The sequence below is a fragment of the Procambarus clarkii genome, chromosome 82 (assembly GCF_040958095.1).
Source record: "Procambarus clarkii isolate CNS0578487 chromosome 82, FALCON_Pclarkii_2.0, whole genome shotgun sequence".
NCBI lineage: Eukaryota > Metazoa > Arthropoda > Malacostraca > Decapoda > Cambaridae > Procambarus > Procambarus clarkii.
The window spans coordinates 4,984,875-5,011,639 of record NC_091231.1 but is presented as its reverse complement, the minus strand read 5'-3'; the positions used below and the strand labels follow the sequence as shown (position 1 = coordinate 5,011,639).

General features: G+C 35.7%; 1 protein-coding gene and 1 long non-coding RNA gene across 5 annotated transcripts in view; one reads left to right on the top strand and one right to left on the bottom strand.

Moving 5' to 3' along the window:
• LOC138358242 (uncharacterized) overlaps nt 1–26,765 on the top strand; it is a 54,186-nt gene that overhangs the window by 7,004 nt on the left and 20,417 nt on the right. The window contains exon 3 of one of the 2 annotated variants that reach the window (XR_011225278.1): nt 10,696–10,832. The exons of the other annotated variant lie outside the window; for it this stretch is intronic. This is a non-coding gene — a long non-coding RNA (uncharacterized lncRNA). Of the gene's footprint in view, nt 1–10,695; nt 10,833–26,765 lie in introns of those variants that run through there. 2 annotated transcript variants of the gene reach the window in all.
• The window catches only part of LOC123764388 (longitudinals lacking protein, isoforms H/M/V), a 130,566-nt gene continuing 116,091 nt past the window's right edge, over nt 12,291–26,765 (bottom strand). For 2 of the 3 annotated variants that reach the window (XM_069315940.1, XM_045752143.2), the window contains exon 5: nt 12,291–13,164. In XM_069315940.1, the coding sequence (XP_069172041.1) occupies nt 12,904–13,164 (261 nt within the window). In that variant the 3' untranslated portion in view covers nt 12,291–12,903. Of the gene's footprint in view, nt 13,165–13,192; nt 13,948–26,765 lie in introns of those variants that run through there. The other variant, XM_069315941.1, reaches the window with a different exon arrangement.

Sequence of the window (26,765 nt, the reverse complement as noted above, 5' to 3'; positions counted from 1 at the left end):
ACCAGAGAAATCTTAACAAGCAACACAGAAATTATCGATAGATACAGCGACAGCAGGAGACTCGACATCAGCGAGGCCCTACACATCAAAAAGTCAACACCAGCAATCAACAGCCAATTAACACATAATTACATTCTACCTACTTCAAGACCCCAAATCAACACAGAAGCAAGAAGAGAAAATACGTAATGTACCCATTGATTTGTGTTCTGTCACCTCACCTAAAAATATTTCTCATATCACCTCACTCAAAAAACGAATATTAGCATGAAACAGTGTGTAAAAATTTGTCTTTGAAAATGTAAGAAGTCTCTTGCGAAACACTTCTAGACATCAGATCATAACTAAAATGTGAAAATAAACTTTGGAGAGTTAATTATTCAATTGCTCTCGACATTGAAGAAAAATGTAAGAAATATTGAGAAAAGTCATGGTAGAATCATTAATCTTACCCTTACAGTCATATATATATATATATATATATATATATATATATATATATATATATATATATATATATATATATATATATATATATATATATATATATATATATATATATATATATATATATATATATATATATATATATATATATATATATATATATATATATATATATATATATATATATATATATATATATATATATATATATATATATATATATATATATATATATATATATATATATATATATATATATATATATATATATATATATATATATATATATATATATATATATATATATATATATATATATATATATATATATATATATATATATATATATATATATATATATATATATATATATATATATATATATATATATATATATATATATATATATATATATATATATATATATATATATATATATATATACACTGTATATATATATGTCGTACCTAGTAGCCAGAACGCACTTCTCAGCCTAATATGCAAGGCCCAATTTGCCTAATAAGTCAAGTTTTCATGAATTAATTGTTTTTCGACTACCTAACCTACTTAACCTAACCTAACCTAACTTTTTCGGCTACCTAACCTAACCTAACCTATAAAGATAGGTTAAGTTAGGTTAGGTAGGGTTGGTTAGATTCAGTCATATATCTACGTTAATTTTAACTCCAATAAAAAAAAATTGACCTCATACATAATGAATTGGGTAGCTTTATCATTTCATAAGAAAAAAATTGGAGAAAATATATTAATTCAGGAAAACTTGGCATATTAGGCAAATCGGGCCTTGCATAGTAGGCTGAAAAGTGCGTTCTGGCTACTAGGTACGACATATATATATATATGTGTATATATATATATGTATGTACAGTATGTATGTTGTACCTAGTAACCAGAATGCAGTACTTGGCCTACTTAGCAAGGCCTAATAAGCCAAGATTTCCTGAATTTATATATTTTTCAATTTTTTTTCTTATAAAATTATAAAGGTATCCATTTCATCATGTATGAGTTAATTTTCTTAAATTTTAGTTAAAACTAATGTAGATATATGACCGAACCTAACCAACCCAATCTAACCTAACCTAACCTATCTTAACCTAACCTAAACTAACACAACTAAGTCAATAATGTATGCTCTTAATATAGTATATTAATAATAATTCAAATAAACTATTTGGAAGCAATTTATTGAAAATAAAGAAAATCACTCGGCGTATTAGGCATATCGGGCCTTGCATAGTAGGCCGAGAAGTGCGTTCTGGCTGCTAGGTACAGCATATATATATGTCGTACCTAGTAGCCAGAACACACTTCTCGGCCTACTATGCAAGGCCCGATTTGCCTAATAGCCGGAGTAATTTAATTTATTTTCAATAAATTGTTTCCTATTGATTTATTTTAAATATTATTATTATATTATATTAAGCACATAAATTATTGATTTAGTTATGTTAGTTTATGTTAGGTTAAGATAGGTTAGGTTAGGAAGGGTTGGTTAGGTTTGTTCATATATCTACAATAGTTTTAACTAAAATTTAAAAAAAAATTAGCTCATACATAATGAAATGAATAGCTTTATCATTTCATAAGAAAAAAATTAGAAAAATATTGAAATTCTGGAAAACTTAGCTTATTATGCAAATTGGGCCTTGCATAGTAGGCCAAGAACTACGTTCTGGCTACTAGGTACGACATATATTTATATATATATATATATATATATATATATATATATATATATATATATATATATATATATATATATATATATATATAAATATATATATATATATATATATAAACTGGTAGTATATATTTGGATAAATAATGACCGCATTGCTGGCGCTGTTGATCTTATGGTATAAGCTTTATGCTTCTAACTATTTTCTTACTCTCAGGATTAAGAAGAGCAAAATGTTACACTTTGTATTCAGTCCTTACCTGAAGATGTTCTGGAGTGGAATGAAATGTTGTAGAAAATATACCCTTCAATAATCATTTCTTTACCATGAATTTCAATAACTTGATTGCTCTTCTTAGTCTCGAGAGTAAGAAAATAGGTAGGAGCATATAAAGTTTATAATACACACACACACAAGATACTGAGCATAAAATCTAGTAAATTTTGAAAAGCTATAGATAATTTGTGAAGAAAAATCAGTTTTGTATTTTGTATCTTAATGCTTAAAATGCAACTATCATCATTCGTTAATCTTCAGAGAAATGTGTTATCATCATGGGTTGATTATAATTATCATTACCTGATTTTTATGCAAATGACATAAATATGGATATAATACATCTCTATGAATGTAATGTAGTTAACCTAAACCTATCAAAAATCTGCCATTGTTTTTAATTGCTTACTATAGATGAGGTTATCTAGTTATATCAGCAAGATGATTGCTGTTAAATCACAATATAGTGTTTTCTGTCTGTGTCTGAATATATTACTGTATGACATTACCAGACTGAATAGCTGAAAAGGAGTGGGTTGTAAGGCAATTCCTCTTAGCTATGCCAAAACATATATACATGGTATATAGCTGTACATATTACATTGTAGGCCTACATAAAGTACTCAGTTGCTGTTTTTGTGTCAATTATGTGCAAATAAATCAAATTACTCTACACAGTGTGGAAACTGAAAAGAAGGAGTACACAGATAAACTCCTAACATGATCATCAGAGCTCTTGCCTTGATGAGTGAGGAATATTATGACAGCCCAATTGAATGTGTTGACTCGACTCAATACACTCTGTGTAAACAAAAACACTCTGATGTTTGTTTTCTTGGCATTTTCCTTACTTTTTCATGCAAATGTATAATTTTAAAAGATCAAATTAAATTTGTTTCTTCTTTTTCACACAAGAAGAGAACTGCCTTTGATCATAGCTGCACTTAAGGGTTAAACAGTATTTTTAGGTAATGTTACTGATAATACATATATCACTTTTCATTATCAGATACATTATTATTATTACTACCTGTATTATTATTTTCATTATTATTGCTTTAGTATGACTATTATATGTCAATCTATATATCTCTTGTGGAAAATGGCCATGAGAAATTTTATCACTTCTTTGAGAAGATGCAAAGTTCTACTTGCCGGGTGAGCATTACATTGAAGCTTACAGGTGTATCCATTTAAACATTCAACACTGACCTCTTTCACATCTCTTAAACACATACTCGTTACATATTTACCTGTTGTACTCCACCACTTGGTCCATATATTTATTATCATTATTATTATTACTAATAATATTATTATTATTATTATTATTATTATTATTATTATTATTACAGTATTATTATTACTTTATTATTATTATAGAAGTAGGACACTATTTCAGTAGCCAACTGATGAGTCCAAGTAATAACTTCAAAATATTCAGGCATAATTGGTTTCAATAATTATATCATGTTGCTCAAAAATATAAATTTGCTTAATTTCTACTGAGGCTGGATACACCTGTTCATCCAATTATCTGGGAGAGAAGTTCAAGAGAAAGAGATACATAAATAATGAAAATTATTATTGATGTTGCTTGAAGTATTATTAGCATGAAAGTTTTTCATAGGATTATTACTGTCAGTTTTATTGTATAGTATATGATCACAATAACAGTAAAAATATCATCACAAGCATAACACTGCATTAATAGTAAATCAATTAATTAATAAAGTATGGCCTTTGTTCCACAGAAAAAAAATAAAAAATTAAGTCCTTTACTAAACATTATTAAGGTACCTTGACTAACATAAATACTCAAAGCCTGTTATAAACTTTTTCTAGCATATATTTCATATCACTAAACATGTACTTTATCATGAAGAATTAAACATGCCAACATTTCATATAATTAAAATAATATTTGTTTTACCCGATATATATATAACTCCTTTGGAAGTTTATTTGTGCAAATAAATACAAATATCATTAATACCCAAGTGAATAATATAATAAGGCTGATGGAAATTTTCTGAAGCAGGCATTAAAGTGATCCTGGATTGGCAACAAAGCCATGATTGCTTCTTATGTGCATTATGAGGTTAGACTTCTGGTTGGCTCGGTGGGAGCAGTAAGGGCATGGGAAGGGCCTTTCCCCAGTGTGGATTCTCATGTGCCGTGTCAACAGGGAAGGGAAGTTAAACCTCTTCCAACAGACCTGGCAGATGTGGTCGCCCTCACTTGCACTCTTGGATGATACCTGGTTCAAGGGATCGAGTCCCCCAGCTGGTGACGAAGAGAGGCGATGATGGCCCTGTGGGAATCAACACCGGAGTGAGGAAGAAGGAAGCCTTGACTGTGGAAATATTTCACAAAGATAAATGTATGACACTTTCAAAGAGGATAAGTTAAGGGTTGGGATATATGCACATGTTCTCTAAAGTTCATTTGTTCTTTTAAATATGACTACAGACTCAGTTGTCATATTTAAAACAATAATACCCAACAAAAATTGAACAAACATGAATAGAAAGTACTACTGTACCATCAGATAAAGATGTGAAGAGACTGCCCAATACACCAGCATATAGGAAAGGAATAAAACAAGAAATTGCCAACATATAAATGGAAAAACATAGAACTACTTAATCATAATTTGTCTCAATGGCTTGGAAAAAGATCTATCTTTCTGAACCACTACCACCAATCTTGAGGTTATCTTGAGGTGATTTTAGGGCTTAGCGTCCCCGGGGCCTGGTCCTCGACCAGGCTTCCGTTTAGTTTAGTTTAGAATCCCCAGGAAGCAACCTGTAGCAGCTGTCTAACTCCCAGGTACCTATTTACTGCTAGGTGAACAGATGCATCAGGATTATAGAAATTCTGCCCATTTGTTTTCGCCTCCGCCGGGGAGCAAACCCAGAACCTTAGGACTATGAATCCCGAGCCCTGCCCTCTCAGCTGTCAGGCCCCTGACGGCTGAGTCTAATCTAATCTATTTAAGTACCAATCTAACAAATATTTTATTTGCAATTTCTAAGGTCTTTAATGCTCTGAAAAATAATTTTATATTTAATCGCATATGAGCTATCGCATGTGGGATGAAAGTATCCACAGTTTTTGTGCTGGCATATCTCAATACAGTATATGAACATAATGAAATACTGTATTATCATGGGAACATCATAATACATAATATATTATGCTTGTATCATCATGATTCAAACATAATGAAATATTGCATTACTGTATTATACAAGTACAGTATAATGAAATACATGTACAGTACTGTACTGTATATCATGATACAAAGATAATGAAATACTGTATTCATGAAAATAAAATTAATATTGCAATATAATAATAATAATAATAATAAATTCATATTAATTAAGAAATGTTATTACATTATACAGTACAACCAACATTGGATACAGGCTATATTGTTGCGTTGTCTGTTATGCACAAAAACAAAATATGAACTATTTTTCTTTCTTTTGACATTTTTATTAGCATCTAAGAAGCTTGATACCTGCTTGATACTAGCTTGATGGGGTTCTGTGAGTTCTTCTACTACCAAGCCCGGCCTGAGGCCAGGCTTGACTTGTGAAAGTTTGGTTCACCAGGCTGTTGCTTGGAGGGGCCTGCAGGCCCACATACCCACCATAGCCCGGTTGGTCCGGCATGTTTTTTAGAAAACAGTCTAGTTTTCTTTAGATGATGTCCACGGTTGTTCCTGCAATATTTTTTATAGTCGCTGGGAGGACGTTGAACAACCGCGGACCTCTGATGTTTATACAGTGTTCTCTGATTGTGCCTATGGCACCTCTGCTCTTCACTGGTTCTATTCTGCATTTTCTTCCATATCGTTCACTCCAGTATGTTGTTATTTTACTGTGTAGATTTGGGACCTGGCCCTCCAGTATTTTCCATATGTATATTATTTTTTATCTCTCTTGTCTTCTTTCTAGTGAGTACATTTGGAGAGCTTTGAGATGATCCCAATAATTTAGGTGCTTTATTGCGGCCATGTGTGCCATATATGTTCTCTGTATTCCCTCTATTTCAGCAATCTCTCCTGCTCTGAAGGGGGAAGTGAGTACTGAGCAGTACTCAAGATGGGACAACACAAGTTGTTGTATAAGCATGAAAATGCTAGTAAAAAGTCTCTACTTATCATGGTTTAGTAGCTGTAATGCCCAGAGAAGTTGGTAGCAGCAACTTCTCGGGGTAACTGGCACCTCACATCATAGTAGCAATGAGGTGAGGTGCCAGATGGGAATAACTCAGTTTATTTATTTTCATTCTCACTTTATTTAATTTTTGTATTCATATGTATTATTGATTTGTTAATTCATTATGCATAATTTAGGAAATATGCGTACTGAAGGTACAGATATATGTGTTACGCACATATGTATATACACACACCCTATATTTATTTATACAGATTTGCAGTATAAATATGGAAATGTCACCCCTATTTTCAAAAAAAGGCAGAAAGAGCTTAGCAAAAAACTACCGTCCGATCAGCTGACATGACACATCTGCAAGCTCATGGAGAGAATTCTAAGGGAAGGAATCATTTACCATCTAACAGCAAGCAATCTTGTAAAACTGACGCAACATGGTTTTATTAAAAATTTATCCTGCCTAACAAACCTGCTCACATTTTTGGAAACAGTAACCAGCTATTCAAAGGATTGCCGGTGAATATTGTATACATGGATTCTGCTAAAGCTTTTGATAAGGTTACCTCTAAGTTGAATGCATTAAAGCCCTTATCTTGAGGTTATCTTGAGATGATTTTGGGGCTTAGCATTCCCGCGGCCTGGTCCTCGACCAGGCCTTCTTTTTGTTACACACCACCTTATATTTGTTTTTACATACTGTACCTCCAGGAAGCTGCCCGTAGCAGGTGTCTAACTCCCAGGTAACAGGGCCCGGAACCTCGGGATAACGAATCTGAAGCACTGTCCACTCAGCTGTCAGGCCCCTTACCTTAATCTTGTTCCATACTTTCTGGGGAGCTGACAGACACATGCTCATCTATTTGCACTCTTCTCTTGTATTATCTAAACTGAATTTTGGCTGTCCTGCCTACTCCTCTGCCTCTCCTTCGGTCCTTCACCGTCTTGATGCTCTGCATCATGCTAAGTTGCGCTTCAGCTCTGGTGCCTTTCATTCGTCCCCTATCCAGAGTTTGTACAGTATTTTGAAATGAACGTCTTGTCACTCCAGGGTTGTCGAGACCATACTGCCTTTATTACCTCGCAAGGCCTTTGCAACATACACATTCTCACTTTTTAGCATGCTTTGGTTGTTGCTGCTCCAGTGGACGCTGTTCTCTTTTACCACCTTTCTTTTTCTATTCTGTTATCTCGCTTACAGGTTTCCCATTTAGTTTGTGTTGGTAATGTCTCTCCTTGTGTCATTCCATCCTTACCTTCTTGGTGGGTCCCACTTGTGAAGTTTTGCAAGTCTTTTGACCCATGTGGGGCTTCTACTTCTCCTCTTGTTCTGAAATGCCTTTTACTTGAACATATTTCATAATAAAAACAGGTTGAGTTTTGCTTGGTTCCCAGCCATATTGGTATTTCCTTAAATGAGTGTGCAGACACTGTCACTAAGGAGGCTATCCACACTGATCCTATTTCCAGAAAAGGCATTCCTTATTCCGATTATGACCTTATTACAACGATCCTACCTGTTGGCAGGGTCGTTTGTCTTCTGTTACTGGTAATAAACTGCATGCTCTTAAGGGTAGCCTGTCCTCTTAGCCTTCCTCCTACCTCCTACCACTGTAACTGATGGTGGGAAATGTCTCTAGCGAGGTTACAAATTGGCAATACACATTTAACTCACGAGCACTGATTGGAGTGTCACCCTGCTCCTTATTGTCTAAACTGCATTGTCCCTCTTACAGTCGTGTATATCCTTGTTGAATGTCCTGACTTTCAGGACATGCATGTGTCTTGCGTCCTGTCTGTCCCTCATGATCATTTGTCCCTCGATAGAATCCTTGGTGAATCTGATACCGTTGATATCGCTTGCCTTAGGCGTTTTTGTTCTCGTATTGGTATCCTTAGTGAAATTTAAAGCCTTCTGAATATTCTATGACTTTGATGATGCTACATAGTCTCACTGGCTTGATGCCTTCTGCTGATATTTAAATTAAATACAAAAATACACAAAATTTTGATAAGGTACCACATGGAAGACTAGCAACGAAATTACAGGCACATGGAATAAATGGTAGACTACTAGAATGGATAAAACAATGATTAAAACAAAGAAAGCAAAAAGTCTGCTAATTGGGAATGAATCTGTTTGGAGAAATGTGGTGAGTGGGGTATCACAGGGGCCAACCCTTTTGGGACCAACCCTTCTTGTCATACATCAATGACATAGATGAGAATATTATAAACCACATCATCAAATTTGCAGACGACACTAATATCTATGGTAAAGTGGGAAATGAAAATGATATTGAAGCCTTACAAAGAGATCTATGTAAACTTCACAAATGTTTTGAAGATTGGCAAATGTTTTTAAAATAAAAAATGCAAGACTTTGTATTTGGGGGCATAACCCACTTCATAACTACGAAATTAATAACATTACTCTGCAGCAAATTGATGAAGAAAAGGGCCTTGGAGTCAAAATCCACCATACACTGAAAGTTGTACAACCGGTAGGAGCAGCAGAAAAATAAAATAAAGCTAACATTTGCTTGTGAGTACCATGTGAGCAGGTTTGAATCCTCATCATAGCTCCTGATTTTCTCATTGATGCATATTGTTAATGTGATTTCATTGTTAAAAAGCTCTAATGTTATCCTTTACCTTGATCTTACCATTGTGAGACCTCAGTTGGATTATACAGTATGGCACAATTTTGGGCATCATACTATAAAACGATATTATATTCTGTTGATAGGACCAAAATGGGGCATGACTGAAGTGAACAAATATATGGAAGGTTTAACAAGTGGGATATAAATAGGGTTCTCAAAATATCAGCCCAAGTTAAAATGCAAAAGAATGGATTCAGATCAATGAGTTTAGCTTTAGAAAAGAAGTACCTAAACACTGATTTGGAAACAAGGATACCCATATATGGGACAAGTTATCAAGCAACATTACAGAAGCAAAACTCACAGGAAACCTTCAGGTATAAGAACATGAGTGGGAAGTGGGGTAGTTGAATATAAATAGAAGCAGTCTTGCATGAGCCAAGAGGCCTTTTGACAAGGAATATCCAGTCCTGCATTTACATTTCTTAAAAGTATCTTCCTCTAAGAGTCAGAATATGTATCTGCATTTACATTTCCTTAAAAGTGTCTTCCTCCATGAGTGAGAATATATATGTGGTTGGTGACAAGTGGTGGGCAGTTGTTTTGACTGATGCTTAGACTATTGTGATCTTCCCATTAGTAGCCACTAAGGTAGATATTACCCTGTGCTGGTGAGCAGACTCTCTTTGAATACATGTTACCCTGGCTGGAGTCATCCTTAATTTGGGACTTGCAGGTCTTTTAATTGGTTATTCAAGACCACAGTATTCTTTGTATTCTTGGTGCTAAACATGTGTGTGTTTCCCTGTCTAACTGCCATGATAATTATTGGACACAATAAGTAACTATGTCCGACTGCAAAAGAATAATTCACTCAAAAAGAGCTTATATTAAACTCAAATATATCTTTGTATCAATATTACAAAAATGTATATTTTGGATCGACAATTTTTAATTTATTTATATGTATAATAATTATGAAGAAGCCTAGCACAAAATGTGTTTGTTTTATTAGTTTCAAAAGTACTGTAAAACATTATTTGGAATTTTATATCTTTTTCAAAGTTTATGTTCACACAAACAATGATATTTTCAGCTTTTTTAGAATTAAATCTTGAAAAGTCTGGGCATTTTCTAGGCATCCAGTGACAGCTTCACATAAGTTCCACAAATTCCAGGCTTTCATTATAACTTGGCACATTTTAGGATTTTATTAATGATGTTACATGCTCTTGGCATCCTTTAGCAATGATTACTGTAATCCCAAACTTCCATCAGCAACTATGTATATAGCCTGGACTTGAGCCAAGAATACTCTATGTTTCTATTTTGTATTTTAGATCCACAAAATTGAGGCTTCCAGCATTAACTGTTTGAACCTTAAGCTCCTACCATTGGGCTCAGATAAAACGAAATTCCACTACTGACCTCACATGACCCAAATTCCATCACTGACCTCTTATTCCCTGCCCTCAGCATGGCTCAGTCTCGTGGTAAGCATGCGATGGGTGATAGGACCCTATGTGACGGTTGAGATATTCCCGGCGAGTAGTGCGGTAGGTGCAGTGAGGACATGGGAAGGGCTTCTCTCCTGTATGAGTCCGGTAGTGGCGTGCCAGCAGGTAAGGCCATTTAAAGGAATGCCCACAGATTTCACACGTGGTTTTGTTAGCGCTGCTGTTTGGTGACTCAGCCACCACACTCATCTGCCGGAAGGAGCTTATGTGTTACCCGAAAAAACATAAACATTTGCTCTAGAAGCAATAGCACGTATCACCCACCACCAGCTGAGAATGATGTGTTAAGAAATCCACTAACGTATGTGAAAATAAGGCATGCCGAATTTTTAGTTATTCTTGAGTGCCTTTAGTGCACCTCAGAAATAATATTGCTGTTACAGTATTTGTTTATATAGTACAGTATATCAAGGTATGCTATCAAAACATTATTTTTATGGCTTCCAATGTTTTCAGGTCTTTTAAAAATCTGTTTAATATACCAATTAATCCTTATACAAATTCAAACATTATGTATAGATGTCTGTGTTCAAGAAACAACCATGTGTCTTTTGCTGACAGTGGGATTCAAAGTTTTTTTATAAAGAAAATTTCCATTGTATACACTGCCTTCATGACTGGTTTCACACTACTCAAAGTTTTCTTAGATTTGATATGTAATATAATTAGATTGGGTTGCCATTAGCTCACTTCAGCAGATTAATGACTAGATTTCCAGAATTTGTCAATGCCAACAAATATAGGTGTCTTCTTTTGATAATTACTTCAAGTACTAGAAATTAAATATAGAACTAAAGCCATAAATATGGAAAACATAAACCATGAAATGTCTCACAGGTGAAGTAGTCTATGCTAGATATAATCTTAGGATATTTCATTGTACCCCATTTAATTCATGGAAGAATATTGGCAATAATATTATACTAGAGAAATGACCTGGATGTTGTCTTTATCAACAAAAGCATGTCGGGGAGCTCTTATATCTTTATGATAAGTTGACATTGAATCAAAAGATAATTATACGGGTATTGGAAAGAGTATATGCTGTCAAGGCCACCTATCCTCTTACAACGAACGTCACATTTTACTCGTATGCATTACATAAGGCCAAAAGTTATCATACAGTACTAGAAAATGGAGGCTCGCGAAAGTGGCTTTATCGCCACTGTTGGGAGTTCATAAAGTTCATTATCTTGGTAATTGTCCTTCATATGATAGGTCAAAATTAAAACTTCACTCAGAGAAATCAGTTCTTAGAGCGTCAGAAATATTAGGGTATGAATGGTAACTCTAATAATTTGGTTCCAGTCATGGTTTTGATGATTTTTGTTGATGGACAGAACATTACAACAAACAGTTGGAGCCTTGGGAAAGCTATTGAAGATATTTAAAACCAATTTCTATGGTTTGTTTTCATTCTGAGTTGGCAAGATATTCGTTCACTCAGGTAAGGCTCTGCTACCTTTTGAAGTACTGTATATGTTAAGCAGAGGTAGAGTATTGGCCTTGGCTACTGTACTTATAAATGGCAGGAAGCAATAACAAAAATCCAACAATTTTCAAAGTAAATTTATTAATAAGACACTGCCATAATATAAGAAATAAATAAAATTTATATAATTCAATAAAGATTTATCCATGGATAAGAAAAATAATAATTTCCATAAGTTGTATAATACTTTAATCAATCCTCGTATTGTTTTTAAGGAGAACTCAAGTATTGGCCCTGGAGTAAAAAAGGGGTTTATTACAGGGGTCAATTTGTAAAAGTTGATCTAAGAAATGTAACATCATAATTACAAATGCCTATTTATCTAATTATTTTCAGATATTAATTCCATGAGAAGTTTCAATGCCATTGGACAAAATATGCTAAAATAAGAATGGGTAAGAGGATTTGGAGGAGCTAGAAGCAATTTCCTAGTGTCTCAGTCCTACCTACTGACATGAATTTTCAATACATTCATTCACAGATCCACAAACAGTTTTGGGCATACTTGTGATTCTCAAATCAACCATATTGTTACTTGGAAGTCCTGTGAACTTCTATGACAAATGAATGAAGCCCTTTCTTGGACAACAAATCTGGCAGAAATCTGGTTAATAGTGTTGTTACACTATTATGTAGATACTGTACTAGCAAATGTATAGTACAGAACACAGATGCTCATTGTTGTTGCCCTTGAAGGGCATGTTGCTTTTGGTGCCGGTGGAAGATATGGCTACGAACCATCTCCTTGCGGTTAGCACGATAAGGGCAGTATGGACAAAAAAAAGGTTTTTCGCCAGTATGAGTCCTCATGTGGCGCCTCAGCAACCACTCCCACCGGAACTTGTAGCCGCAGATATGGCACTGGGCCTCCTTTAACTGTTTCTGCTGGGGCACCTGCAGAAGTTGTTGCCCACTCAGCAAGTCATTCATGGCAATCTGTGTGAGGAAAGCACACCATCAGTAACCCAAGATCTAGCATCCTACTACCAGCACCAATGATAAAGCTCTGCTAACGAAAATTTATGACACATGAGAATACAAGCTAACCAAAATGAGTTGAATAACTTCTATCCGTAGATAGATCTTTCTCCACAAGAATTTACCAAATACTGTAGGTGACAAACAGAAAATAGAAAAGCTAATAAGATGAAAGTTGTCTCATTCCTTTTTGAATGAAAGAAATTAACAACCAAGACGAAGAAAAAACCAAGGTCATGTTGCGTTCAGGCATGTTCATTCATTTCTGTTTCAATGTTCTTTATTCTCAATTACTTGCACAACCATAATTTTGGTAATACTGTAATAATAATCAAGCTTTCGATGCACAGAAAAACACTGCATGCCATCTAAACTCATACGAGGCTGCAAGACTGTGTTTGGAGATGCAGGCTAATTCAGTGTCAATAAGCTCTTCTAGACAACTGCAACTAGGAGTACTGTAGTCTTAAGAGCTACCATAGGAACCATGTCATAAATAGTTTAGGGCATAACTTATGGATTGAGGCGTCGAATCTTATCTGGGTGCAGAGCCAGCATATGCTTCGTTACATCAAACTTTTGAGCAGCAGCATAAGGGCAGAATGGACAGCTGTAGGGTCTCTCGCCTGTATGTATCCGAATATGACGCTGTAGTAGGCAAGGCCATCGGAAGACCTTTCCACAGAAGTTGCAGCGTGGACCAGCACCACCATGACCTCCACCAGCCTCGCTAACACTACCCTGTAGGGAACACGAGCGTCAGTGAAGAGTGAGACAGCCGCCCCATTTCAGCTTTGTCCTTAAGCTGACATATCGTTTGACACCTGATGCAAATACCAGAGGTCCTAACTGGTAGTCATCAGGAACATGGTGCCAAAAAACAACAGATTCACTAAGCAATGAATGTTCTTTGGCTTAAATTTTTTTATTTGTTTTCCAGTTTTAAGACGTATAAAATAACTACAGTAATATAATACTGTACTAGTTACAAAATATTAAGCACCACCAGTCAAAGGAAATCTAGCATTTTGCAGTTTTAATTTTCTGAATTTTTCCTTTATAAGCAATATACCCGGTACGCTTAAAGAAACTGAAATCAGTGCGAGATACCATATGGTTTGAACAATACAAACATACATACAATACTCATCCAAAGGTTAATATTAAATAAGTCAAAAGGTTAGATCACGGACTTCCATTCATACTGAATAATTTATTAAGGCTAGGAAATATGAAACTATGATTACGATTTAAGAAGTATTGTTTTTATATCAGTTGTCTTTTAACTGCTGTGAAACTACTGAAACTCTCTCATAAAGCAAACAAATTGTATAAATACAAAGTAAATATATCTGATCCATGCCAGGTCATGGGATGTCTTGTTTAATTTCACAGCTGAATTTTTCAATCCAATTAATTCTGTCCATAGGAGGGGAAAATTGCTGAAAAATGCACCTAGATTTTGGCCCAATGATTGTGATTTTGCTGTAAAGCACCCTTATTCAGTTGCCTGGCTTGATACAACACCTGCCACATATATTGCCTCAGGTTAATAGGATGCTGATAGGTTTTTAAGTTTGCAGTTTGATCTTTGGGTGCTGAATGGGGTATGGTGTTGACTTGGCCAAGAGGCAGTGGGAGTCAGCAAGTTAGGGACCTAGTTTGCTCTCAGGCTATGGTTGGTAGCAGGCTCTTGTTCCTTTAGGGGTCACTGGAAAAATAATTATTATTTTGCCAGGCTGGGATTAGGTTCTTCCCGTTTGGCAAGAGAAGCTAGGATATTCTGCCATTAGGTAAAAATATTTATTTGAATGTCCAGGGGTTGAGGATGTCTGACATATATCTGGCTGAAATGCTATGCACATTAGTGGCTTTGCAAGAATGTATGAACAATGCTATGCACTCTTAACAACCCAATGTACTATCTTGTATATAAATAAATATACTGTATAAATATATATTTCATCTAGAGTCACTAGGTGTTGAAAGATTGTTTTTTGGCCCATTCTATATGTAGGGTTGAGGTCCAGTTTCAACCCCCATGTGTAATAACAAGGTATCACCAAGATTTTACCACATATCTTCCCCGAGACAGTTTTTTTCCAGATAGAAGAAAAAGAGGCGATATGATCATTACGTACAAAATAGTAATGGGAATCGACAAAAATTGATAGGGAAGATAGGGTTGGAATAAGTTAAGTGAGAAGGTGGTGGAGACCAAAAGTGTCAGGAGTTTCAAAGCGTTACATGACAGAGTGCTGGGAAGACAGGACACCGCGAGTGTGGCTCTCTCATGCTGTAACTACACTTAGGTAATTACCAACAAGCAATGTCCTGCTGCAATGCTAATTTGTTTTCCTCTCAAGGGTGGAGAGTGATTCATATGATTTCTCAGCATCATAGCTCCTAAATCAGCACTAACCAACCAAGTGTGCCAGGTCTGGCCTTTACTTACAGTCAACTACATTTCATTCAAATGCCATGTATTTGACAGTATCTAGTTACTTGATGGGACATTTGAATGACTTCACACACAAATGTTCATAGGACTTTTAAAGTCATGGTACATGAACCTATGTTTGTATGATTGAATCACTGGATACCAAGCTACAAGAAGAGAGAGGCCTAGTGTTTCCCAGGTAGGTTGCTAAGAGGTATGTACTGTACACATATCTAGGGTTGGCAGACTTCCCAACAGTTGCACACTTTGTTTTGTGACTGCCACTTGCACTACACACAATAATGCTGAAATTCTTTACTTGCTTACCTTACGACCAGGAATACTCTGCTTAGGCATAGAGACTTAGTGTTTTTTTGAAAGCCTTTCCAGTTAAAGCATGTTTCATCTGTATTGTACACCTGAAACCAACTTAGATTTTTTACCAAACCACACACTAGAAAGTGAAGGGACGACGATGTTTCAGTCCGTCCTGGATCATTCTCAAGTCGACAGCTTAGATTATTGGCTGTCATGTGCTGAGAAAATGTTAATATTTAAATACATCAACACTTGCAACATCTGCACTTAATGCCTCGCCACAAATATTCTTGGTAATGATACCATGCCTGTCTTAAAATCTACATACCCAACCTAATACAGTATTATCATTCTGCTTTTTTTTTATATCACAAGTTGTAGCCTTACTATTATTGAATTCTGGAGACTGGTGACAGAGTACCCATGCTTGCCTTTATCTTTCAAGTCAATTTTCTGCTCAATACACAAATAATTCCTCTTCCGTTTCACACCTTCAACTGTTCAACTATGAATACTGTTCTGGGTCATCTTGACAGAGATAAATGAGTGCAATCGGTAAAATTTTAATACAGTAATTTTATCACTAAAATCCTTTGTGCATGGAGCAAACATTTGCACACCAGTGAGAGGCAGACTTTGCCACCAACTCATCCAGGCTGGAAATGTTCATCTGACCTGTGTTTGTTTTATAAGCCTACATATTTTATCTAAATTTTGGCTGTATTGTATATTTTTTATTTTAAATATTACTGTTTGATGCTATAATTTGTAAAATATTGGCATATTTTAGTTTGTTTTGAAGCTTTTATGCATTTTACACAGAATTAATTCATATGGTTTAGATTATGTAGTTTGTTAGCCTGGCATGGTGATGGGTTAAGCTAACAAATCATCATATGAAAGACTTGTTACATCAACTGAATAACCTTCAGTGATAACAAATCATTGGTGATGAATCTGGTGTCAAATAAAAGATTTATAACAATTACAGTACTCTTGGTGCATGCATAAAATAATGATAAAGATCTAGGCTGAATATAAAATATACAAAAATGTAATTTATTAGTCATTCATCATTTAGTAGTTAGTAGTTAGAGTAGTCATAAGTAGTCAGAGTTTGCCTCCCACCTCACATGCCAGTCTGTTGGTGTCCAGGCAGCGATCAAGTTAGGTATGCCTTATACCTCTTACACATATTATGTCAATTTTCTGCTCAGTGGATGTATATTTACACTTACCACCTTCAGTATCATGAAATCTACTATGATATATCTTGTTTATTAAAAAGGCAAATTACACTGCACATACTGCAATATTTTAACAACTGTCAATAGCAACAGTGAGCATGGCTTTGGGCACATTTCTACATCTGCATTGCAAGATTGTGTATAGGTTTTAAGTTACTATTGTGGGATAATAAATTTGTTAGCATAATTTGTTATATTTTACTTTTATTTAAGAGATTTTATATATTATATCTGTACTATCTTTACAATACTGTACTGTGTTTGGAGTAAGGCAGGGGACATGCCATGACAGTCTGGCTAGGCATCAGCTTGAGTGAATGAGCCTCACCAAAACAAACATTTGAATGTTGCACCGAACAATATGTACTGAACGCAATTTGTTTGGAACAGCGAAGGATTTGTCAGAGCAAGGATATAATGTACAGTACTTAAAAAATCTCTCCTGCTTCAAAAGGGAAAGTTGGTACTGAGTAATATTCAAGGCATGAAAGTACAAGTGATGTGAAAAGTAGAAGCATTGTGGAATCCCTGGATTTGAAGGTTCTCATAATTCATCTTATCATTTTTCTGTGAGGCCCATACTAGCTGTGGTAGTGTGTGGCTCATCCCAGCTGTTGTGTAACCCATACTCAGGACCGAATTGAGACTTTCCCGGACCTTAGGCTCCTCCAAGATAAGTAGTCAGATTTGACAGGATAGTCACTAATAACACAAACTAGTACCTAATTATAAAATGTGATGCTGAAAGAAAAAAATCATTAATATTTGCCATGAATTGAATAGTGAAAATGGGTGTAAGAGAGTGAGTTAGATCAGCTGTTCTTGTACAGAACAGAAAGTTTAGTTTACAAGAGCAAAGCTAGCTGGTGGACAGTGGTAGGCAGACACCTGTCCGGCGCTGCTTGGCTGAGAGGTGCGAGGAATTAGGGGATCTTGGTGGGCTCCTGGTGTGCCTCCAGGGCATGGTGGGCAGCTGGCTCCTATTCTGCCATAGGTCACTGTAACACATTTGCCCATTTGGGGTATGAGTTTAGGAGAGGCCATGTTTCTGCTTTGACTTTAGTTTCAGTGTTCTGTGTGTGAGGGTGGGGTCAGTGCTTGCCTTCCTGAGGGACTCTTGGAGTTCCCCAAACATATACCTATCAGTGCGTTTATTTGGCACAAGTCACGTTTGATTCCACAAGCAGGCAATGTTCATATTGCCATAAGGCTTTCCTATTTACTTTTCCAGGGAATGCTGGGGCACATACACTACCACTGCCATCATGTCCCATAAATCAACACCAACAACACGGGGGACAACCTTAATTTTTTTTTTTATCTTACTCTTAATGCCTTTTTATAAATGTTGTTAAATGTTTGTGATGAATATCTATAGACATTGTAAACATGGTACTGACTAGTGACAACCGTCTTTTGTCTTCTTGTAAAAATTTGATATAATGTACTCATATTATTGTTTTCTTTCTTTAGTTTTTAAATTGGTGAAAATAGTAGTGTGCAGTATACATCAAAAGTATGTGCCACCCTAGATATGTGGGAGGCCTGGTCAGAGACCAAGCCACAGGGCCTTTGATCCCCAGAACTTTGATCCTTTGATCCCCAGGCCTTTGATCTCATATGCCAGCAAACATTGTCGCTTGGACTGTCGACTTGCTTTGGCGTCACCAGCTTCTTATTTTCATATAATTTTGTTATAAAATGATATTTTTTAGAGTAAAAATATGTTTTACCATGTTCTACATTCAGCACCAACATTATAATGAATAAATATATCATATTTATTCATTACTAACAGAATGCTAGGAAGCTTTGTGTAGCTTTGAGTAAGTTTGGGTAGCTTTGGATAATTAGACGGACTCCCTGGAGCCACACAGCTGGGAGGCTTAGTTGCCCCCGGGCATTCATAGCGAGTGGTTGTGTTCCATGTCTCGCTCTGGCACCTTTCTGTGTTTTATTGCAGTTAACAGTGGTGTTGATATTATATTGTTATTACACTTACCATGGAACTAAGCGAAGAAATCATTGGTCAGATCTTTGCTTTAAACGATGCATGCCACCAAATGATGGATAAAAGTTTGTTGGCTGCTGTGGCTTAGTCAAAAGTAGGAAGTATTGCGCCTGCTTCAAAGGTAATCCCCAAGAAGACGTCTTCAAGGTCTATAAATGTTATAAGCATTCACTGGAGAGTACTCCTTGCTGTAATGTGCGGGATCATGTACATTCCAGTTTTGGTCTGTTTTATAGTCTGTGATTTTGAATTGTTTTAAAGTGTATGGGAAATGACTGGAACCAATGCTGCAGACAGCAAAATCTTGAAAATATGAAATTGGAATCTATATTCACACAATTCATCCCACAACACACATTGATAGAGACAACACACTATTCATTCACTTTCAAAATGACAATTTAATTATGCACAGTAAATAATTACAATACAGGGAGACATGGCAATGTGCTAAATAGCTCCATTGAAAAGGTGCAAAGTAAGGCAACTCTTTCTTTATTAGCAAAGATTTAATAAATTACATCTCTTTTATTATGTAAGACACAATGCTTCACTGAGAGTACATAATGCCAGAATTACCCATATTCATTATTGTATCTATTTTATGTATTCTTCAGAAACAATGTAAAATTAAAAAAAAAATTATATTGTTTTTCTACAAAAGGGGTTCTGATAATACTTAAATACTGTATGCATGTTACATCAACATTCCTTTATTTTGTTGCAACACAATACAAAGTTTTGGCAGATCGAAATTAATCTTAGTTCATTAGGTTGCCATATTATGAAAGTTTCTGGTAGTCTCCAACACTCCATGCTCATCAAATATCACATATGACTATTTATTACCCACCATCCTTTCAAATAATAAATATTACACTGAACTAAAATTTTAATAAACTGTCTTACCATCTTCAAAAATAGAACTGAAAATTTATCTGAAAAAAATATTTATCACTACAGTATATCGCAAAACAACTTAAAAAAAAGATGCAGATGATATTATTTAATATCCTACCACCATTCATGTTCTAATAAATAGATATGCTGTATATACTGTGTATGTGTATGTGTGTGTGTCAGAAACTTCAGGTATTAGAGATATGTTATTGTCAACTGTCTCACTTCAGATATTCCATTTAAAAGTTATGAAAAAAATTATATATACCGAGGAACCTCGGGTGACGAGCAGCCCCCATCTACGAACATTTCAGGTAATGAGCGAGCCCCTCGCAGAAAATTTGCTTCGAATGATGAGCTTCCGCTCAGTTAACGAGAAAACCACTTGGTGCGTCTTAGCATTCCTGCTAGTTCTCGCAAATTCTTGGACACCTCCAACGACAATGTTGTGTTTTTATCACACATGATGAGCATCCCTCTGCTTATCCATATCAGATGGATGGATAAGGCATCCAGGTTTACTTTCACAGTCAGTAAACAACAACGAGTTTAATGTCAGGCAGTCTGCCTCCTGAGCCACCAGCTGGTAGCAAGACCAACCTAACATGTGTGGAAGCATCGAAGTGTGTATATATGAATGCTACACAGTATTCATCTATAGACATATATGCTGAAACACATGTGAAGAACCTCTCACACACTCACAGTTCCCTGACAAGAGAGAGCAAGCTTAGCTTAGCCGCCAACACCCATACATCATGTCAGCAAGGCGGACAGCCCACCTGCTTTCACAACTCTCACTGTATTTCCTACTTCTAAACCTCCCCTTCACCTATGCCTCTCCATCCTCTTTACTCCCCCCGCCCCCAAAAAAAAATGTGCCTTCTGTTAATACTGTCCTCATGTGGCTGGGAGTGGTACAGTTGAGGGGGAAGGGGTAGTCCAGTATGGGGAATGGAGGGAGCAGAGGGGGCCCGGGGGTGGGATGGGGGCAGTGGGGAGGGTGCAATAGGGGGCATGAAGGTAGTGAGGAGGGTCGTGTGGTGGTATAGGGGGGGGGGGGTAGTGGGGAGAGTGCAGTGTGAGGGATGGAGGGTCACCCCACCATTCAACCCCCTATCCATCTCTCCACTTCTTGAGGTTATCTTGAGGTAATCTTGAGATGATTTCGGGGCTTTTTTTTTTTAGTGTCCCCGCAGCCCGGTCCTCGATCAGGCCTCCACCCCCAGGAAGCAGCCCGTGACAGCTGACTAACACCCAGGTACCTATTTTACTGCTAGGTAACAGGGGCATAGGGCGAAAGAAACTCTGCCCATTGTTTCTCGCCGGCGCCTGGGATCGAACCCAGGACCACAGGATCACAAGTCCAGCGTGCTGTCCGCTCGGCCCACCGGCTCCCCTCCCTCCCCTCCCCGATCGACTTCCCTCCCACCATCCCTCCAGTTCCCCCACCATCCATCCAGTCCCCCCTTCCAACATCCATCCAGTCCCCCCCAACCATCCATCCAGTCCCCTCACCATCCATCCAGTTCCTCCATCTATCCAGTCCATCCATCCATCTAGTCCCCCACCATCCATCCAGTCCCCATCCATCACCTCCCCCCTATCCATCCATCCACCCCCTATCCATTCATCCAGTTACCCCCTCCATCCATCCATCCAGCCCCCTCACCATCCATCCAGTCCATCCATCTGAAATTCACAAGAGAGAGCCTGCCTGACTCAGAGGTGGATTCTCATTCCACACTGTAACCCCTCTCCTCCCCATCGTCTCCCTCAAGCCAACAACGACTCTTCATAAGGTAAAGTACAATTGAAAACAGTAAAACAAAACATTTATAATAATTACATGTACAATATTAAAGTTACATTATAAAATTTCATATTGATGTTTTTCAGGGGTGGAATGGATTAATTGTACAGTATTTCCATTATTTTAAAAGGGGAAATTCATTTCGCAAGACAAGTGTTTTACACGACGAGCTCAGTACCAGAACGAACTAAATTCATTAACCGAGGTTCCTCTGGACAGTATATACACACACACTGATATATTATATATATATATATATATATATATATATATATATATATATATATATATATATATATATATATATATATATATATATATATATATATATATATATGCGAACAAGCCTGAATGGTCCCCAGGACAATATGCAACTGAAAACTCACACCCCAGAAGTGACTCGAACCCATACTCCCAAAAGCAACACAACTGGTATGTACAAGACGCCTTAATCCACTTGACCATCACGACCGGACAAAATGAGGTGATAGCCGAGGCTATTTGAACCACCCCACCGCCGGCACTCGGATAGTAATCTTGGGCATAGCATTTTACCAAATCACCTCATTCTTTGGGGCACACGTGAGGAACACAAATGCGAACAAGCCTGAATGGTCCCCAGGACAATATGCAACTGAAAACTCACACCCCAGAAGTGACTCGAACCCATACTCCCAGAAAGCAACACAACTGGTATGTACAAGACGCCTTAATCCACTTGACCATCACGACCGGACAAAATGAGGTGATAGCCGAGGCTATTTGAACCACCCCACCGCCGGCACTCGGATAGTAATCTTGGGCATAGCATTTTACCAAATCACCTCATTCTTTGGGGCACATGTGAGGAACACAAATGCGAACAAGCCTGAATGGTCCCCAGGACAATATGCAACTGAAAACTCACACCCCAGAAGTGACTCGAACCCATACTCCCAGAGTATGGGTTCTCTGGGAGTATGGGTTCGAGTCACTTCTGGGGTGTGAGTTTTCAGTTATATATATATATATATATATATATATATATATATATATATATATATATATATATATATATATATGAATATGAGAGAGAGAGAGAGACAGAGACAGACAGACAGAGACCGAATCCTTTGGGACTGAGACTGAATGGATAAAAATGTTGTGTTCAGATGAGTGTTTAGTCATCCTGAAAACTAAGACGAAAATTTACGATTTTGTTGCAGAAATTCAACAAATGTTTATACTCATGAATATACATGTCCTGATCAGCATATTAACAATGCTCCATCAACTATAATCTTCAAGTTATTGAGATAGAAAAGGTGGCGGGGAATGATGACAGTGCTGGGTTGACTGAAGTGGAGATTAATGGTGATGGGGTAACCTTAGTAGACTGCCTTTCTCCATGTTCTCTAATGTACCTAATGCCATAATAGAGTTTAAAGCTTCTGAGCCATCCATTAGTGTTTGAAAACTCCTCAAGTGGTGCTGTGTACAGTGTACTGTGTATTCAACCAAAGATCCAAAGCTCAACCCCCACAAGCACAACTAGGTGACTACAGTCACTGGGCAAACTAGTTTCATCATTATTGCACATTTTTATTCAGACTGCAATAAACTTGCAGACTGCACTTGCCCCACCAGTTATACGAACGAACCCTAATCGGATAACAGGTGTTCGTAAAACACGTGGTCAGCTGTATGGTGTGTGTGTGTATTTTATATATATATATATAAATATATATATATATATATATACACACACACAAGTATAAAGTTTTCATTGTATTATATATTTGATTGCAATTTTATGTTAAGTCAAAATTAATATAGAAATTTGATCAAACCTATCCTAACCAAACATAACAAAGTCAGTAATTCATGTTCCTAATATAATAGATTATTATTGTTAGAAAAGAACCAATCTGGAAAGAAATATGGTATTTGAAAATAACAAAAATTATTCGGTCTGTTATGCAAATTGAACCTTGCATACTAGACCAAGTAGTGTGGTTCTGGCTATTATATGTATATATATATATATATATATATATATATATATATATATAACCTAGAAGGGGTACCACTTTGGTGCAAGTGTAGGGACCCATAGCCTCGGAGAAGAAAATAAAGAGTATTCACAGAAGACCTTGTGGATCCTCACTGAACACTTTGATATTTTCTTCTCCTACCACCCCTATTCTTTTGGTATGTGTGTATATATGTCTAACTTTATTAAATTATATATATATATATATATATATATATATATATATATATATATATATATATATATATATATATATGTGTGTGTATATCACGAAAATAAACACGTGATTAAGAATGTGACAATGTCAGACCACGGAGGAAAAATGAAACAGGAAATTTCCTTAAGTACTTTCGTATATTAAATACATCTTCAGAAGATGTATTTAATATACGAAAGTACTTAAGGAAATTTCCTGTTTCATTTTTCCTCCGTGGTCTGACATTGTCATATATATATATATATATATATATATATATATATATATATATATATATATATATATATATATATATATAATTACGTCACAAACATGAATTACTGTCTTAGTTATGTCAACGTAGGATAGGTTGGATTTTGCTAGGTAAGTTAGGTTAGGTTTGATAAAATTTCAATGTTAGTTTCGAATAAAATGGAAAAAATTCAAAGCAAATAAAAGGTACATAATGGAAAGATTTATCATTCCATAAGATTTTTTTTAAACGTAGTACCTGTATTTAAAAAAAAATGGCTTGTTAGACAGTGTACTATATGTACTTTCACAACCCAATGTACCTTTTTTATAAATAAATAAATAAATAAAAAATTATATATATATATATATATATATATATATATATATATATATATATATATATGACCGAAAAAGTAAGATTAATAATTCTAACACGAATTTTCTCAATCTTTCGTACATTACGCTTCACTGTTGGAGGTAAATCAAAAATCAATTCTCCAAAATTAATTTTTATTTCTAGTCTGACGCGACACGGGCGCGTTTCGTAAAACTTATTACATTTTCAAAGACTTTAGTTCACAAATACACAACTGAATAGAACTTACGTATCTCCGATTTTATATCTACATTTGAGTGAGGTGGAAGGGGTGATGTGGCATTAACACAAGACAGAACAAAGTGTGGTATTAATAGGGTATTAATTTCATCAACACAAGACAGAACAAGAGTATTAATAGGGTATTAATTTCATCAACACAAGACAGAACACGAAAACAATGGATATTGAATAAAAGTGTTTGTAGAAAGCCTATTGGTCCATATTTCTTGATGCTTCTATATTGGAGCGGAGTCTTGAGGTGGGTAGAATATAGTTGTGCAATAATTGGCTGTTGATTGCTGGTGGATGTCTTGTGTTGATGAAATTAATACCCTATTAATACCACACTTTGTTCTGTCTTGTGTTAATGCCACATCACCCCTTCCACCTCACTCAAATGTAGATATAAAATCGGAGATACGTAAGTTCTATTCAGTTGTGTATTTGTGAACTAAAGTCTTTGAAAATGTAATAAGTTTTACGAAACGCGCCCGTGTCGCGTCAGACTAGAAATAAAAATGAATTTTGGAGAATTGATTTTTGATTTACCTCCAACAGTGAAGCGTAATGTACGAAAGATTGAGAAAATTCGTGTTAGAATTATTAATCTTACTTTTTCGGTCATATTTAATAATATATGTCTACAGGAAAGACTGCTACCAAAATATACTAATATATATATATATATATATATATATATATATATATATATATATATATATATATATATATATATATATATATATATATATATATATGTGTATATATATATATATATATATGTGTGTGTGTGTGTGTGTGTGTGTGTGTGGGTGTGTGTAAATCACGAAAATTAACACGTGATGAAAAATGTGACAGTGTCAGAACCACGGAGGATTCATTTCTTCTGAAGATGTATTAATATATGAAAGTACAGTATTTAAAGAAATTCCTGTTTTAATTCTTTCTCCGTGCTCTGACACTGTCATATATATGTGTATATATGTGTGTGTGTGTGTGGGGGGGGGGGGGGGGATGCAGTGTGTGTAAGCACACACTACATCAATGTGCTCCAAAAAAAATCAATTGCCTAAGTATTGCAGAAGAAGTGATGAGCATGAGTGGCATCCCAGGAAACACAAGGGTATAGTGACTTTGAAAAGAACTGTGCAAATGCAAGTGAAAAAATTTGGATAAGTTGATATTCAATATAATAGCAGATGACAACAACAAAGACAGCCAATAGCATGAGGAAGGACAACACAAAAGAGATTGACTTTGATGAAAAAATTATTTGCATGCAAGGTTTGCACAACTTGGCAAAAATAGAGAACATTGTAAAATACCATTTGGAAATAATTAGGAATTTGACAAGCAGTGATGAAAACTATAGTAGCAAGGTCAAATAAAGGAATTATGCAAAGATAAGGAATTTTAGGATGCTAAGTCGTGAAGGAAAATAATATATTAAAAATAGCTTTTGAACAAGTTCAATCAAATCTACATGTAAATGAATATGATAAATTTGGCAAGGAAATTATACAGGAAAAAAACGCCTTAGTCAGAAAAGATGGCCAGGGAGAAAGATATATTAGAAATTGTTAAGAAACCCAAAAACTGCAGCCATCAGAAAAGTGCAGACATTAGACAGGAAGTCAGAAAGAAACTGGCATCAAACCCAAAGCTGGTACTGTACATAACTCCACTTGATGCAAGTTGCTGATAATTTTCACTGATAAAGAAAAGGAAATGATGTAAATGGAATGGTTG